Genomic DNA, 13,829 nt, shown 5'->3' with positions numbered 1-13,829 from the left:
AGTGTGAATTTAAACTAAAAGTATTCGGAAGGATGCCGCCAACGACGATGCAGACAACGACGCCAACATGATAGCAATATATGACGAAATTTTTTTCAAATTTTGCAGTCGTATAAAAAGGCTGCATTTCTCAAAACATCATTTTGAATAAACTAAAAAATAATCAAAATGGACAGCCGAAATCGATTTAATAAATAAATCAATACCAAAAGATTCAGGGCAGCAATTTTAAATTGGAAAACTCTGCAAAAAGTATTGTTAATATAAAAAGAAACCAATTTATATTGGAAGGTTTACCTATAAAATTAAAATCACTATCATAGTCCAGTCAAACTAAGATTTAACCTCAAACTAATTGCAACAGAAAGTATTTTAGTTCTAATCTATAGCATTATGCCCTATATATTCACAGTAAAAAGTCCCATAAAATCTAACTTGAGGAAAACTCAAAATCAGTAATTTTAATTTCCTATGGAAATTAACATTGGAAGGGGAGATAACTCTTACAAAAATGAGTCTTTTTTGGTCAGTTTTTGGTTGTTTTTCTTGAAATTTCTGGAAGGTATAATACTTTGATGGGGTTATAAGTTTGTATTTGACTAAATTATATAATCTTCTTCTCATGAAATGTACAACACCGAAGTGCTATGGCTAGTTTTATTTTTTTCTTGCCTTCTTCATTAAAGAAATTGCAAATTTGCAGCTTTGAAACCATTTTGAAAAAATAATGTGAAAATTTGATATTGTTTATATTTGTATATTATATTTTTTCAGCAACTAACATATCTAAAGAAACTTTAAACCACAAAAAGAAGAATACATGCTTAATTATTTTTATTAAAATATGAGATTCTTTACCTCGACATGTTGAAAGTTTCAAAAATGGTCAACTAATGAATTACAAAATCTAGATTATAGCTTGATAAAAGATATGAAAACACATTTAAAGTTGTTTGTTATACTCTAAAGACCGCTAAAAAATCAAAAATCAATACATTCTGATGAATAGAAGCGGTAAACTTTTAATTTTGTATCAATTTTTATTGATATTTCTGCCTTTTTTGCAAGAGTTGTCTCCCTTTTCAATGCAAATTTCCATAGGAAATTTAAATGGTGATTTTTTAAGTCTTCCTCAAGTTATATTTTATGGGACTTTTTTCTGAATATATTTAGGGTATAATGCTAAAGATTAAAACTTACAAATCTTCTGTTGCAATTACTTTCAGGTTGGGGTCAAATTTATGCTAGATTGACTGGACTATCAACTAAACTTTTATATAAGTGATAAATAAAAAAATTAAACCAGCTATTTGACGGGTCTCACTAATAAGCGACAACAAGCGTCAAGAAGCGACAACAAGCGTCAACACAAATTATTTAAGCGACAAGAAGCGACAACAAGAATTATTTTAGCGACAACAAGCAACAAGAAGACTATTTAGCAACAAGAAAACATTTTTTTTTTATTGGATATAAAGAAATTTGTATGACAGGTTTTTTTTTAAATTTACGAGCAGATATATGTCTAATTAAAATGTTTTATTATATAGATAGACGAAGAAATGAAACATTTGTGACGGGAAGAAAGAGATTGTGAAGTTTATATGAGTAAATTGGTAGATGAAGAAATTAAACATTTGTGAAGAAGAAAGAGATTAAAATATGAAGGTATCACTTATTGTTGTATCAAGCACTGAGGCAATATGAGTAAAAAAACATTAGTAGGTGTGGCAATGCAAGCACCATCCCAATGCAAATAAATTGGTCCCATTATTATTGGGTTTGTGTTTTCCCTTTGCGTTTAAGTTTGTTTTCCTGGAAAACAGTTGTTGTGACAAAGCAGGCGCCCAAATTGAATGTTCTGTCAACACCAATAATGGATGATTTACAAGCACTGTCAAAATGCTTCATTTGGAAATCTGTGTAGCAGATAACACTTGGTGGTTGCCTGTGGTCTGAACAATTTCTTTCAAAAAAGGATGCTTGGCAGAATTCATGTTAATAACAGTTTGCATATCATCAGCAATATTTTGTTTATTGAAAGGATTTTTTTCATTATTAACATGATATTTAACGTTTTTATTCGAGTCGTAACTTTTTTTCCCTTGCCCAAAAACAAAAACAAAAAAAGGTCAACTTTCCTTTGAAGGATAATTATTGAAACAAAAACATGAAATATTTTTTCCTTTCTAACAGTATAATTCATTGTTCTTGATAGGAACAACATTAGATGTGGCTTCACCCTAAGGTAAGAACAGTACACACACATTTTTTTCTATCAATTTTAACTTTCTTGTCGCTAAAATTATTTTCTTTTGCATATTCTTTTAATATTTATTGCAATAATTAATTTTAATTAAAAAACATATGTTTTCTTGTCGCTTGTTGTCGCTAAAATAATTCTTGTTGTTGCTTCTTGTCGCTTGTTGAGGCTTGTTGTAGCTAAAATTCTTATTGTCGCTTATTTGTGAGACCGTATTTGACCCCAAATTTGCTTTAAATCCATTGCAAACAAAATTACACCTCTATAGAGGGATAATTGTTACCCTCTAAAGAAGGATTTTCCCTCTATACAGGTATAATCACCATATAGGGGGTTTGTTCCCAACCTGTACAATCATGCAATGAAAACCTGTGTTAGACTGTATTAATTCATATTTAAAATAGGCAGTGTCTGCGCGTACCCGCATGCGGGTACGAATAGTCAAATTGCCGTTCCAGGCTGCGCGTACCCACATCCGGTTTTCTAATAAAATGCCATCGAATCGAGAATGAAACGTGAAATATATACGAAAATTATCGATAATATGGGGATTTCGTGTAGAACGAGTGAAGAATATGAAAAAATAATATTTTCAAATTGTATTTATTAAACAATGATGCATCATAATAAATATTGCAAAATTAAATGCACAATGATGGAAAATGAAACTGTACAGTCCCTGAAAAGAAAAAAAAAAGTAAAATAAAACTACTAAAATTAAAGCTTGAGTTTATAAAAATTATAGAAGCAAGTAATAATATCAATTTAAACCAATTATAAAAGATTCATGTAACTAATTAAGATTTGGAACAAAATTTACATATCAATTATGATTATTTTGGCACAGATGTCAACCCGGCTGCACATTTCAAATGTTGCAAGCCTACGTACACGTTTCATTATTCATTATTACTTGCTTCTTTAAATTAAAATTTTTATAAACTCAAGCTTTAATTTTAGTAGTTTGTTTTATATATTTTAAAATTTTAGTTTCTGTTTTACATTTTACTAAAAGATTATTTTAAAATATCATATGGGTATATTTTTAATTTATGAAAATTTTATTCTTTAAATTTGCATTAAAATTTTATAATCCTTATTTTTTTGTATTAATTTTTATCATGTTTTTTCTCTTACAGGGTCATTTTCCATCATTGTGCAATGTTTATTATGTATCATTAGTTTAATAAATACAATTTGAAAATATTATTTTTCATACTCTTCACTCGTTCTACACGATATTCCCATATAATCGATAATTTCCGTAGATATTTCACGTTTTATACCCGATCCGATGGCATTTCATTAGAAAACCGGATGTGGGTACGCGCAGCCTAGAAGGGCAATTTGACTATTCGTACCCGCATGCGGGTACGCGCAGACACTGCCTTTAAAATAAACTTATGAAACCTTTAAAAAAAGCTTACAGATATTTGACTGTTTGTAATTACTTGTTTTAGTTTTATTTGCAGCATAAGACTAAGTCAGTTATCACATAGCTAAGGGGGTCTGAGCTTTGGAACATTTACCATAATAAACACTTGTACCTCAACTGTAAACATAATAATGTAAAGCAGGTAAACAACTGGCTCAAGATGGGATTTCCAGGTTTTATTCATTCCCAAAGCGTTTGTTGATGTTAAAATAAATAAAAACAAATAAATTAACCCTTATAAAAAATATGTATAACAAAATATTTAAGCTCACTTTAATACATTTTAGATTCAAAACCAAAATTAATATCACATTTAATATTAAAATTGCTAAACAAAATAGTTTATCCGGACTGATTGACTTATTTTAGAGCCTCCCTTTTTCTCTAGACTTTTCCATCAGTTTTCTTTTCTCTGGAGTTTACCTTGTACTTTTTGGTTTAGAATTTGCAATCACAGCTTCACAAGCATGGTGAAAGAACAATTCAGAGAAACAGATGTAGCAAAGAAGATGTCAGTTCCTTATATGAATAATTAGATTAATTAAATCCCAATCCTCCCTTACCTGGTTCTGACTACAGAAGTGTAAACTGCAAAGTCTGTGACAGCAAAACATAGAAACTATTTTTTTAGAAACAAAAATAAGTTGAAAATCATATCAAATCAGTAATATGAGGCAGGCATTACCTGTAAATGGGGACGAAGTTTGTATGAATTATTTTTTTGTAACTTAGTTAAATATTTGTTAAAAAAAAGAAACGGAAATACCGTAACGTTTCTGATTTTGGTTCTGTTTTGGGGAATTTAGTCGTGACGTTATTTAACCCTCTTGCTGCCGGAGGGACACATATGTCCACACTGGCAGTGCCGGAGGGACACATATGTCCATGGTTAAATTTATGCAAGCTTCTCATCAGTGCTGTAATTCTTTCAATTAAAAGACCGAAGATTAAACATCATTATGTTTTTCTCCAATGGGTCCCAAATGTAACGGTCATTATATCGTGACGTCATATACCGATTGACGTTGTTGTTTGGCATGTTACTTCACAGACGTCGAGCTGTTGTATTTTACGGCATATGAAATGCAACCTTGAAAAACGGTCGGCAGCAAGAGGGTTAAGTTGGCAGTGTCTGCTCGTAGGGTACCAATAGTCAAATTGCCGTTCTAGGCTGCGCGTACCCACAGCCGGTTTTCTAATAAAATGCCATCGGATCCGGTATAAAACGTGAAATATCTACGAAAATTGTCGATAATATTGAGATATCGGGTAGAACGAGTTAAAAGTATGAAAAATAATATTTTCAAATTGTATTTATTAGATAATGATACATAATAAACATTGCAAAATTAAATGCACAATGATGGAAAATGAAACTGTATGTACAGTCCCTGTAAAAGAAAAACATGATAGAAATTAATACTATTATAATATTTTAATGCAAATTTAAAGAATGAAATTTTTATAAATTAAAAATATACCCATATGATATTTTAAAATAATCCTTTAAGTAATATGTAAAACAGAAACTAAAATTTTAAAATATATAAAACTACTAAAATTAAAGCTTGAGTTTATAAAAATTAAAATTTAATGAAGCAAGTAATCATGAATAATGAAACGTGAACGTTAGCTGGCAACATATGAAATGTGCAGCTGGGTTGAAATCTGTGCCAAAACAATCATATTTGATATGAAAAATGTGTTCCAAATCTTAATTAGTTACATGAATCTTTTATAATTGGTAAAAATTGATATTATTACTTGCTTCTTTAATTTTTATATAAACTTAAGCTTTAATTTTAGTAGTTTTCTTTTACTTTTTTTCTTTTCAGGGACTGTACAGTTTCCATCATTGTGCATTTAATTTTGCAATGTTTATCATGTTTATTATGTATCATTATTTAATAAATACAATTCGAAAATATTATTTTTTCATATTCTTCACTCGTTCTACACGAAATCCCCATATTATTGATAATTTTCGTATATATTTCACGTTTCATTCCCGATTCGATGGCATTTTATTAGAAACCGGATGTGGGTATGCGCAGCCTAAACGGCAATTTGACTATTCGTACCCGCATGCGGGTACGCGCAGACACTGTCATTTAAGTTATGAAGACATATGCAATGTATACAAAGAAACGCTATCATCAGGTAACGTTTTTTCATATCAAGGAATTATTAAAAATGAAATTGGTATTGCGTTCCTTCCTATTTTATACTAGACTGATAAATATATATTTTACTCAAAGTTTCATACAACAATGTAGAAACGAGAAATTAAAGGAAGTACATTGAAGATATCTGCACAGATGCTGGAATTCAAAACATGACATCAAAAGTATTGTATGATTTTGAGTTCATAAGTACAATGAAATTTTCAGGAAAATTTTCCCGATTTTTAACATGTTTAAAAAAAATATTTTTATTGATTTTTCTACTGTTATTGGGGACTACATACATGACATATTAGCAGAGGCATATAAAATTATTATATACCCCTCTGCAGTGAGTAAACATCAGTATATCAATGGTTTTCTGAAACTAATGAAGAAGAGTTGTTTTCCTAATAAATTCACTTGTTGACAGGTCTGTATCAGTATCACATGATTTCACACCCACTGATGGCGATGTCAGCTAATTACATACATTGAATTGATCGACAAAAAGTGTTAATTTCTCTTTTGTTTTACAATGTTTTTTAATAAAACTACAAAATCTGTGAGATAAATAAATACATGAAATATAAACACAAAATTTAAACTTTATAATTGAAGACACATTTTTCACATTCACAATATACATTTTGATTATATTGAACTGATCAACACGAGTGTTGATATGTCTTTTATTTTACAATTTTGGTTTATGCAGCTAGCATAACTAAGAAATCTATGAGATCAATAAATATATTATATGAAAATATATAAATTTTGTAGAAAAAGAAAATGGCATGTTTTAATTTTCTACAAAAGAAGTTGATGGGTCAAATTTCACATTCAACCAGATGATTTCACATTCATGATATAGGTTTTGAATATATTGAACTGATTCAACACAAGTTTGATTGGACAGATTTCACATTTGCTGACGTATACTTTACATACATTGAACTGATCAACATAATGTGTAAAAATCTTTTTTGTTTCACAATATTTTTTCATGACATCTAAGAAATCTGTGAGATCAAAGAACTGTTACATGTACATGTATATCATGTTTTTGAAAATATAAACACTATTGTAAAAGAATTATTCAAATGGGAATCTGTGAAATGACTGATAAATAGAATACATAAAATAGTTAAAGAAGACTAAAGCTTGTGTTGATTATCATGATTCTACATGTATTTTCTATTCTGATAAATCAATTGTAAATGGATCTCGATCAAGAGCTTCAGAACTAACGCACAATACTGTCAATCATTCCACATCAAATTTAATAATGAATGGATTTTCCCACAGTCGTTCAGTAAGGTCATCTGTGTTTACTCTTACAATATTTCCCGCCATATAAAAATCTTGTGCAGTAGACAAAATCGATCTTTAATATCTATTTTTAGCATTCAATATTGTGAGTGAAGTCAAGTTAAAGTTCAGCCAAATGCACACACTGTTGATCACTAATATGTGTATCATGGAATTGTCTTTTCACAACAAATATTTTTTTTAGACTGCTGTCATAAATGTAAAGTGTACATGGATTGTGCCTAAATTAATATTATTTTGCAATTAAGGGTCAATGCAGCACCATTACAATATTTAAATGGGAGTAATTGCATTACTTCAGAACAAAAACATACAAATGTAGAAAATATTTAATTAACTGGTCATCAAACGATTTAATGTTCAAGTTTTAATGTAAACAGTCAAGTCATGTCAACGGCACTTAATTTAGCATATTGAACTAATACGGAAATATTAAAATAAATCTAATGCCCGAGAAGAATCAAAATATCTTCTTCTAGTGTTTTTATTTGCCTTCTATCAGTGATTGTCTATTTCAGTTATACATCCCCATATTTCAGACAATATTTGTTTACATTAAAGAGAAAATTCACAACTATAAAGAATCATACAAAAAAAAAAGTATTGCTCCTTGTAATTATTTTTATATCGGAACTGACCCAAAACAGACTAAATATTAAATACAAATGTAGTGTGATTAATCATAGATGTTAGCACTCTGCGAATTGCAACCTAAGAGACACAGAACTTCTCCAGTCTATAGAAATACAAAAGTAGAACAGCTTACTATCTCATTCGTTATCTATTGTAATTACAAGACAATGGTTATTACATCTATGGATTAAAAAGAAATATTTTGCATGTGACTGTGTCAAACTAAAACGTATGCAGCAGCACTTTGCACAGCATCCTGTTAGTCAATGGATTTACGTGGGAAATAAATCAGTAAAATAAAAATAACCTCCCAGAAAAAGAATAAAAATATGTTGAAAAATGTCATGCAAACTAATAAGAAAAAGTATACAAAGAAAATAATTAGCAGTTGAAATATAAAATCCATCAAAAAAAAAATTAGGATATTTTTTATTAAAACAAAGTTTTCTCCTGTACTCATGGTACTTCATCTGTAAAAATGTTTTATGTCAAATAGGATTTAGAACTAATATATTCAATAAAGTGACTGAGAGGTTAAAATTACAGGTAACCTGAGTCTGAAAGCAGTGAAGCATAATTGTCTAGTAGCACAGATTAAGATGAAAGGACAAATATATTACCATTCACACCTGGATCTGTTGATTAATGACTATACTACCTACCATAAAAATGTTGGATTACTAAAATCCGACTAGACAGATTAAGACATCCATAAAAATAAGTCACTACCAGTATTGTAATAAGCCCTATATATATATGCTAACTTTATTTAATTTACCATTACAGAAGCCATGTCACTTTTGGATTATTGAATGCAAATGAAATACAACAGCTGTCTCATCTACATGTAGTTAGTAAGAATTTGTACAATCAAGATGGGCACCATAAACCTGTTCAACATGGAGTTCTGGACCACAGAATGGTAAGTCCTGTTAATATTTACACTTGGACCACTAAATGTTCAACTTGAAGGTCTGTATCCTGTTATCTTGTTAATCATGTCAATCTTCTTTAACAATAATAGCAGGATCATGTAATTCATGTAAGTGTAAATCTTGTTCAAATATGAGGCCAAGATTATGTAATGGCAATTCTTGTTCAGCAATAAGGTTAAGATCATGCATGTAATGGTTAGTCTCGTTCAACTTGGAAATCTAGATCATATAATTGTAAGTCTTGTTCAAGTGGAAGGTCTAGACCATGTTGTGGTATGTAATGTTCAACATATAGTCTAGATCATGGAATGGTATGTCTTGTACCACGGCATGGAGGTCTAGACCATGTTGTGGTATGTAATGTTCAACATATAGTCTAGATCATGGAATGGTATGTCTTGTACCACGGCATGGAGGTCTAGACCATGTTGTGGTATGTAATGTTCAACATATAGTCTAGATCATGGAATGGTATGTCTTGTACCACGGCATGGAGGTCTAGACCATGTTGTGGTATGTAATGTTCAACATATAGTCTAGATCATGGAATGGTATGTCTTGTACCACGGCATGGAGGTCTAAACCATGTTGTGGTATGTAATGTTCAACATATAGTCTAGATCATGGAATGGTATGTCTTGTACCACTGCATGGAGGTCTAGACCATGTTGTGGTATGTAATGTTCAACATATAGTCTAGATCATGGAATGGTATGTCTTGTACCACGGCATGGAGGTCTAGACCATGTTGTGGTATGTAATGTTCAACATATAGTCTAGATCATGGAATGGTATGTCTTGTACCACGGCATGGAGGTCTAAACCATGTTGTGGTATGTAATGTTCAACATATAGTCTAGATCATGGAATGGTATGTCTTGTACCACGGCATGGAGGTCTAAACCATGTTGTGGTATGTAATGTTCAACATATAGTCTAGATCATGGAATGGTATGTCTTGTACCACGGCATGGAGGTCTAGACCATGTTGTGGTATGTAATGTTCAACATATAGTCTAGATCATGGAATGGTATGTCTTGTACCACGGCATGGAGGTCTAAACCATGTTGTGGTATGTAATGTTCAACATATAGTCTAGATCATGGAATGGTATGTCTTGTACCACGGCATGGAGGTCTAGACCATGTTGTGGTATGTAATGTTCGACATATAGTCTAGATCATGGAATGGTATGTCTTGTACCACGGCATGGAGGTATAGATCATGTTGTGGTATGTAATGTTCAACATATAGTCTAGATCATGGAATGGTATGTCTTGTACCACGGCATGGAGGTATAGATCATGTTGTGGTATGTAATGTTCAACATATAGTCTAGATCATGGAATGGTATGTCTTGTACCACTGCATGGAGGTCTAAACCATGTTGTGGTATGTAATGTTCAACATATAGTCTAGATCATGGAATGGTATGTCTTGTACCACGGCATGGAGGTCTAAACCATGTTGTGGTATGTAATGTTCAACATATAGTCTAGATCATGGAATGGTATGTCTTGTACCACGGCATGGAGGTCTAAACCATGTTGTGGTATGTAATGTTCAACATATAGTCTAGATCATGGAATGGTATGTCTTGTACCACGGCATGGAGGTCTAGACCATGTTGTGGTATGTAATGTTCAACATGCAGGTCTAAGTTTTAAGTCTTTTATACATTTCTTTAACACAAAGATATGGTCTTTACAAAAACACAACATTCACAAGATATGACCTTTAAAAAACCAACCATTCATTTGATTAAGATCACCAAATAATCATTTATAATCGAGGAAGATGATATATGATATTTTTGGTAAGGTAAATAGGAAACTGTAATCTAACCTTAGTTCTGAGTGTTAAATCTATATTAATCCTGGTACCTTTGATAACTATTTACTGTAGACTCATTTTCATTGGTACTAATTCTTGTGGATTGAGGAAAACTTGCATATTTGATTTCATGGTTTTGGCAAAGTCTGGATACATTCCTTTGGACAACTTGTAATTCGTTAAACATTTCAATTCATGGTTCCCCTTTAACCACGCAAAATTAGTATCCATGAATCCACAGTATATTATTTCCAAAAGGGTTCAGTTGAAGTCAAACAAAGATATACATTTTTTAAATATATTATTTCTGGTTGCATAATTTTAAAAATTTGTAGTATCTTTAAATTTTGAATATACGCATGTTCATTATGTTGTTCATATGCATTTGTGTATTTGTGTATTCTATAAGAGACCTTAGTTGTTTACCACATATATCTAAATCTTACAGGGAACCAGTGAGAAGGACAATAGTTGTGAAACATGTGGAAAAGGATTAGCTGATTGTGTTGGTCACTATGGTTACATTGACCTTGAACTGCCATGTTTTCATATTGGCTATTTCAGAGCTACCATTATGGCGCTTCAGACTATATGTAAGGTAATCATTCAACGTAATGGATTAAAATTACAATTATTAAACAACTCAATGCGCATGTACCTTTTTTTTTAATGTGATGCACAGAACTTCTCTTAACTTTTCACTAAAAAAAATCAAGGTTGAAAGACTTAATTACCTGATGAAAAGTTTTACCATTTCATTTTTTTAAGAAATAAATAAAAGATAATTATTTTTTTAATAAAATACATGGAGAATAGGTCTCTTTCAATGGATTTTCACAGTGAACTAGACTTAAACAATATTTTTTTTTTTTTTTTTTTTTTTTTACAAACCTTTTTTTTCCAATTTTAAGGGGATGTAAAGGGGGTGCGGACTATACATAAATGCGGACTATACACGGCCGAATACGGTAAACAATAAAGCTCTGCTATGAGACAGGGAAAATGTATATATGTCTGTTAATATACAATTTGTTAGTTTCTATTTATTAGCATAACATAAATATATTTTGGTTTCAGACTTGCAGTAGAGTTATACTTCCTCCTGAAGTTAAACAAACCTTTATGGAGAAGTTAAAAAGACCGATGTCTTATCTTCAGAGAAAAGCTTTGAGAAAGAAAATTTATGAAAGGAGTAGAAAAGTGTCAATATGTCCATACTGTGCTGCATACAATGGTAAAACAATATTACTTCAAAGTACTGCCTCAAAGTGGCATTATTTTCAAATAAGATTTGTTTTTGTTTTATATCAAACATTTGTAAAAGCTTAAATACAGAAACATGATTTTTCTAATAGTAGTCAATATTGAAAAGAAGATTGGTATGATTGCAATGAGAAAACTGTCCACAAGAGACCAAAATGACACAGACAATAACAACTATAGGTCACTGTACAGCCTTCAACAATGAGCAAAGCCCAAAACGCATAGTCAGCTATAAAAGGCCCTGATATGACAATGTAAAACAATTAAAATGAGAAAACTAACGGCCTAATTTAAATAAAAAATGTTTGGTCTTATTTCGTCAAATATCCCCAAAAACATTATTAAAGTATAATTGGCTTGCAATTTAAAAATTCAACTTTATTTAAATCCATATAGGTGCAAAAGTAGAGATGGATTGCACATATGGTTGGCATGCTCATACTTTAAAAATAAAAGAATACCAACATTTAAAAGTGAAAAAAGAATCAATCTGAAAATACCACTTTGTTGACTGATCTGACCAAAAAAAAAAAAAATTCTTTAACAGGTAAACAGATGAGTATATATATTTTTTAATCTATAACATCAACAACTGAGTTAAAAAAATGTCATTAGATGATTGAAGGTACTGTCTATTTATTATGATAACAAAATTACTACTCTTGTTTTCCAGGGATGGTAAAAAAATGTGGATTGTTAAAGATCGTCCATGATAAGAATAAATCTAAAACGGAATCACCTGTCCTTATAGAACCCTATCTTAATGCTTTAGATCACAACAAAGAAATTGAGGCACTGATTCCTAAAAATTTGGTAAGATTATATTTCAATATTATACAAATACAAAGACGATTTTGATACAAATATGGTCGGAAATTAATAATATAACAAATATAGCCTTTGTATGAGGTCGATACAAGGATATATTGACCTGAAAGAAGTATATTGACTGAGGACGAAGTCCGAGATTGATATACTTCTTTGGGTCGATATATCCTGTATTGACCTCATACAAAGGCTATATTTGTTATATTATTAATTTCCGACCATATTTGTATCAAAATCGTCATTTAGGATTATTGGAATTTTATAGATATTACATTGTCTCCTTGACAGTAACAACATATTAGTTGTTATTTCATTTACTTTTTTTTTTGTTTTTGTCAAATAATCGATGACAGATATCATGTGTTATAAAACGTTAAACAATATCTTGAAATTCATTACATGACGTCACAAAGTATATCAGTTTTTAGATATTCTAAAAATAACCGTGCGATATGCTTTTTGCTATCCGCCGTTTTCTCTCTACCTTCGAAAATATAGTTTAACATGTAACTATCTCTAAACGAATCAAATTTGTTAAAATATACGAATTAATAATATATATATTTGTCACCTACAATGTCTTGCTGCATCTATATTTCAAGTGTATGTTAATATTAACTATGTCACTTACCATCATAGAATAATGCAATATATTGTTTGCCTCTTTTAGTGCTTTTCTTCAGTAAAAATAATGTACTAGTTCTGGTTTTAATGTACCTTTAATAAGTTGTTATATTTTTGTGTGTATTCCACTTGAGGGTCCATGATTGGGTAATTAATTCTTCAATCTTGAATATTTAATACAATATTGTAAGATAATATATCTTGGTGAATTTACATGAACTTGGCACCAAAAGAAGCAGAGTTTTCATTGGTTTATTTTGTCAGAAGCAGAGTTTTCATTGGTTTATTTTGTCACATTTTTGTTATGAGATGTTCTTAAATTTTGATGTTATAATTACCAAGAAGAATTATATTTTGTTTAGAAATTTGCCATTTATTACAACCAATTTATTTAAAATTGTAATAAAAAATGATTATCAGGAGCCTGCAAAGGTCATATATATATATACCAATAAATGGCGTCTAAATAACAAATGTAAAACAATTAAACAAGAAAAATAACAGCCTGATTTATGTACAA

At 30.5% G+C, this 13,829-nt stretch overlaps 2 protein-coding genes across 7 annotated transcripts in view; one reads left to right on the top strand and one right to left on the bottom strand.

Annotated features, from left to right (window-relative positions):
• The window catches only part of LOC134724605 (vitamin K-dependent gamma-carboxylase-like), a 38,903-nt gene extending 35,040 nt beyond the window's left edge, over positions 1-3,863 (bottom strand). For 3 of the 6 annotated variants that reach the window (XR_010108452.1, XR_010108455.1, XM_063587727.1), the window contains exon 1: positions 3,691-3,816. The gene's annotated coding sequence lies outside the window, so the exon portion shown is untranslated. Of the gene's footprint in view, positions 1-3,690 lie in introns of all 6 variants that reach the window. The other 3 variants (XR_010108453.1, XR_010108454.1, XR_010108456.1) reach the window with 3 other exon arrangements.
• Positions 3,864-4,093: 230 nt separating this feature from the next.
• LOC134724604 (DNA-directed RNA polymerase III subunit RPC1-like) overlaps positions 4,094-13,829 on the top strand; it is an 88,904-nt gene continuing 79,168 nt past the window's right edge. Inside the window, exons 1-5 of the mRNA XM_063587726.1 lie at positions 4,094-4,209; positions 8,612-8,747; positions 11,043-11,192; positions 11,672-11,828; positions 12,531-12,670. Of these exons, the coding sequence (XP_063443796.1) occupies positions 4,166-4,209; positions 8,612-8,747; positions 11,043-11,192; positions 11,672-11,828; positions 12,531-12,670 (627 nt within the window). The 5' untranslated portion in view covers positions 4,094-4,165. The remainder of the gene's footprint in view (positions 4,210-8,611; positions 8,748-11,042; positions 11,193-11,671; positions 11,829-12,530; positions 12,671-13,829) is intronic.

The sequence above is a fragment of the Mytilus trossulus genome, chromosome 7 (genome assembly GCF_036588685.1).
Source record: "Mytilus trossulus isolate FHL-02 chromosome 7, PNRI_Mtr1.1.1.hap1, whole genome shotgun sequence".
NCBI lineage: Eukaryota > Metazoa > Mollusca > Bivalvia > Mytilida > Mytilidae > Mytilus > Mytilus trossulus.
Note: the sequence above shows the minus strand (reverse complement) of the source record. Positions and strands in the feature narration are given on the sequence as shown.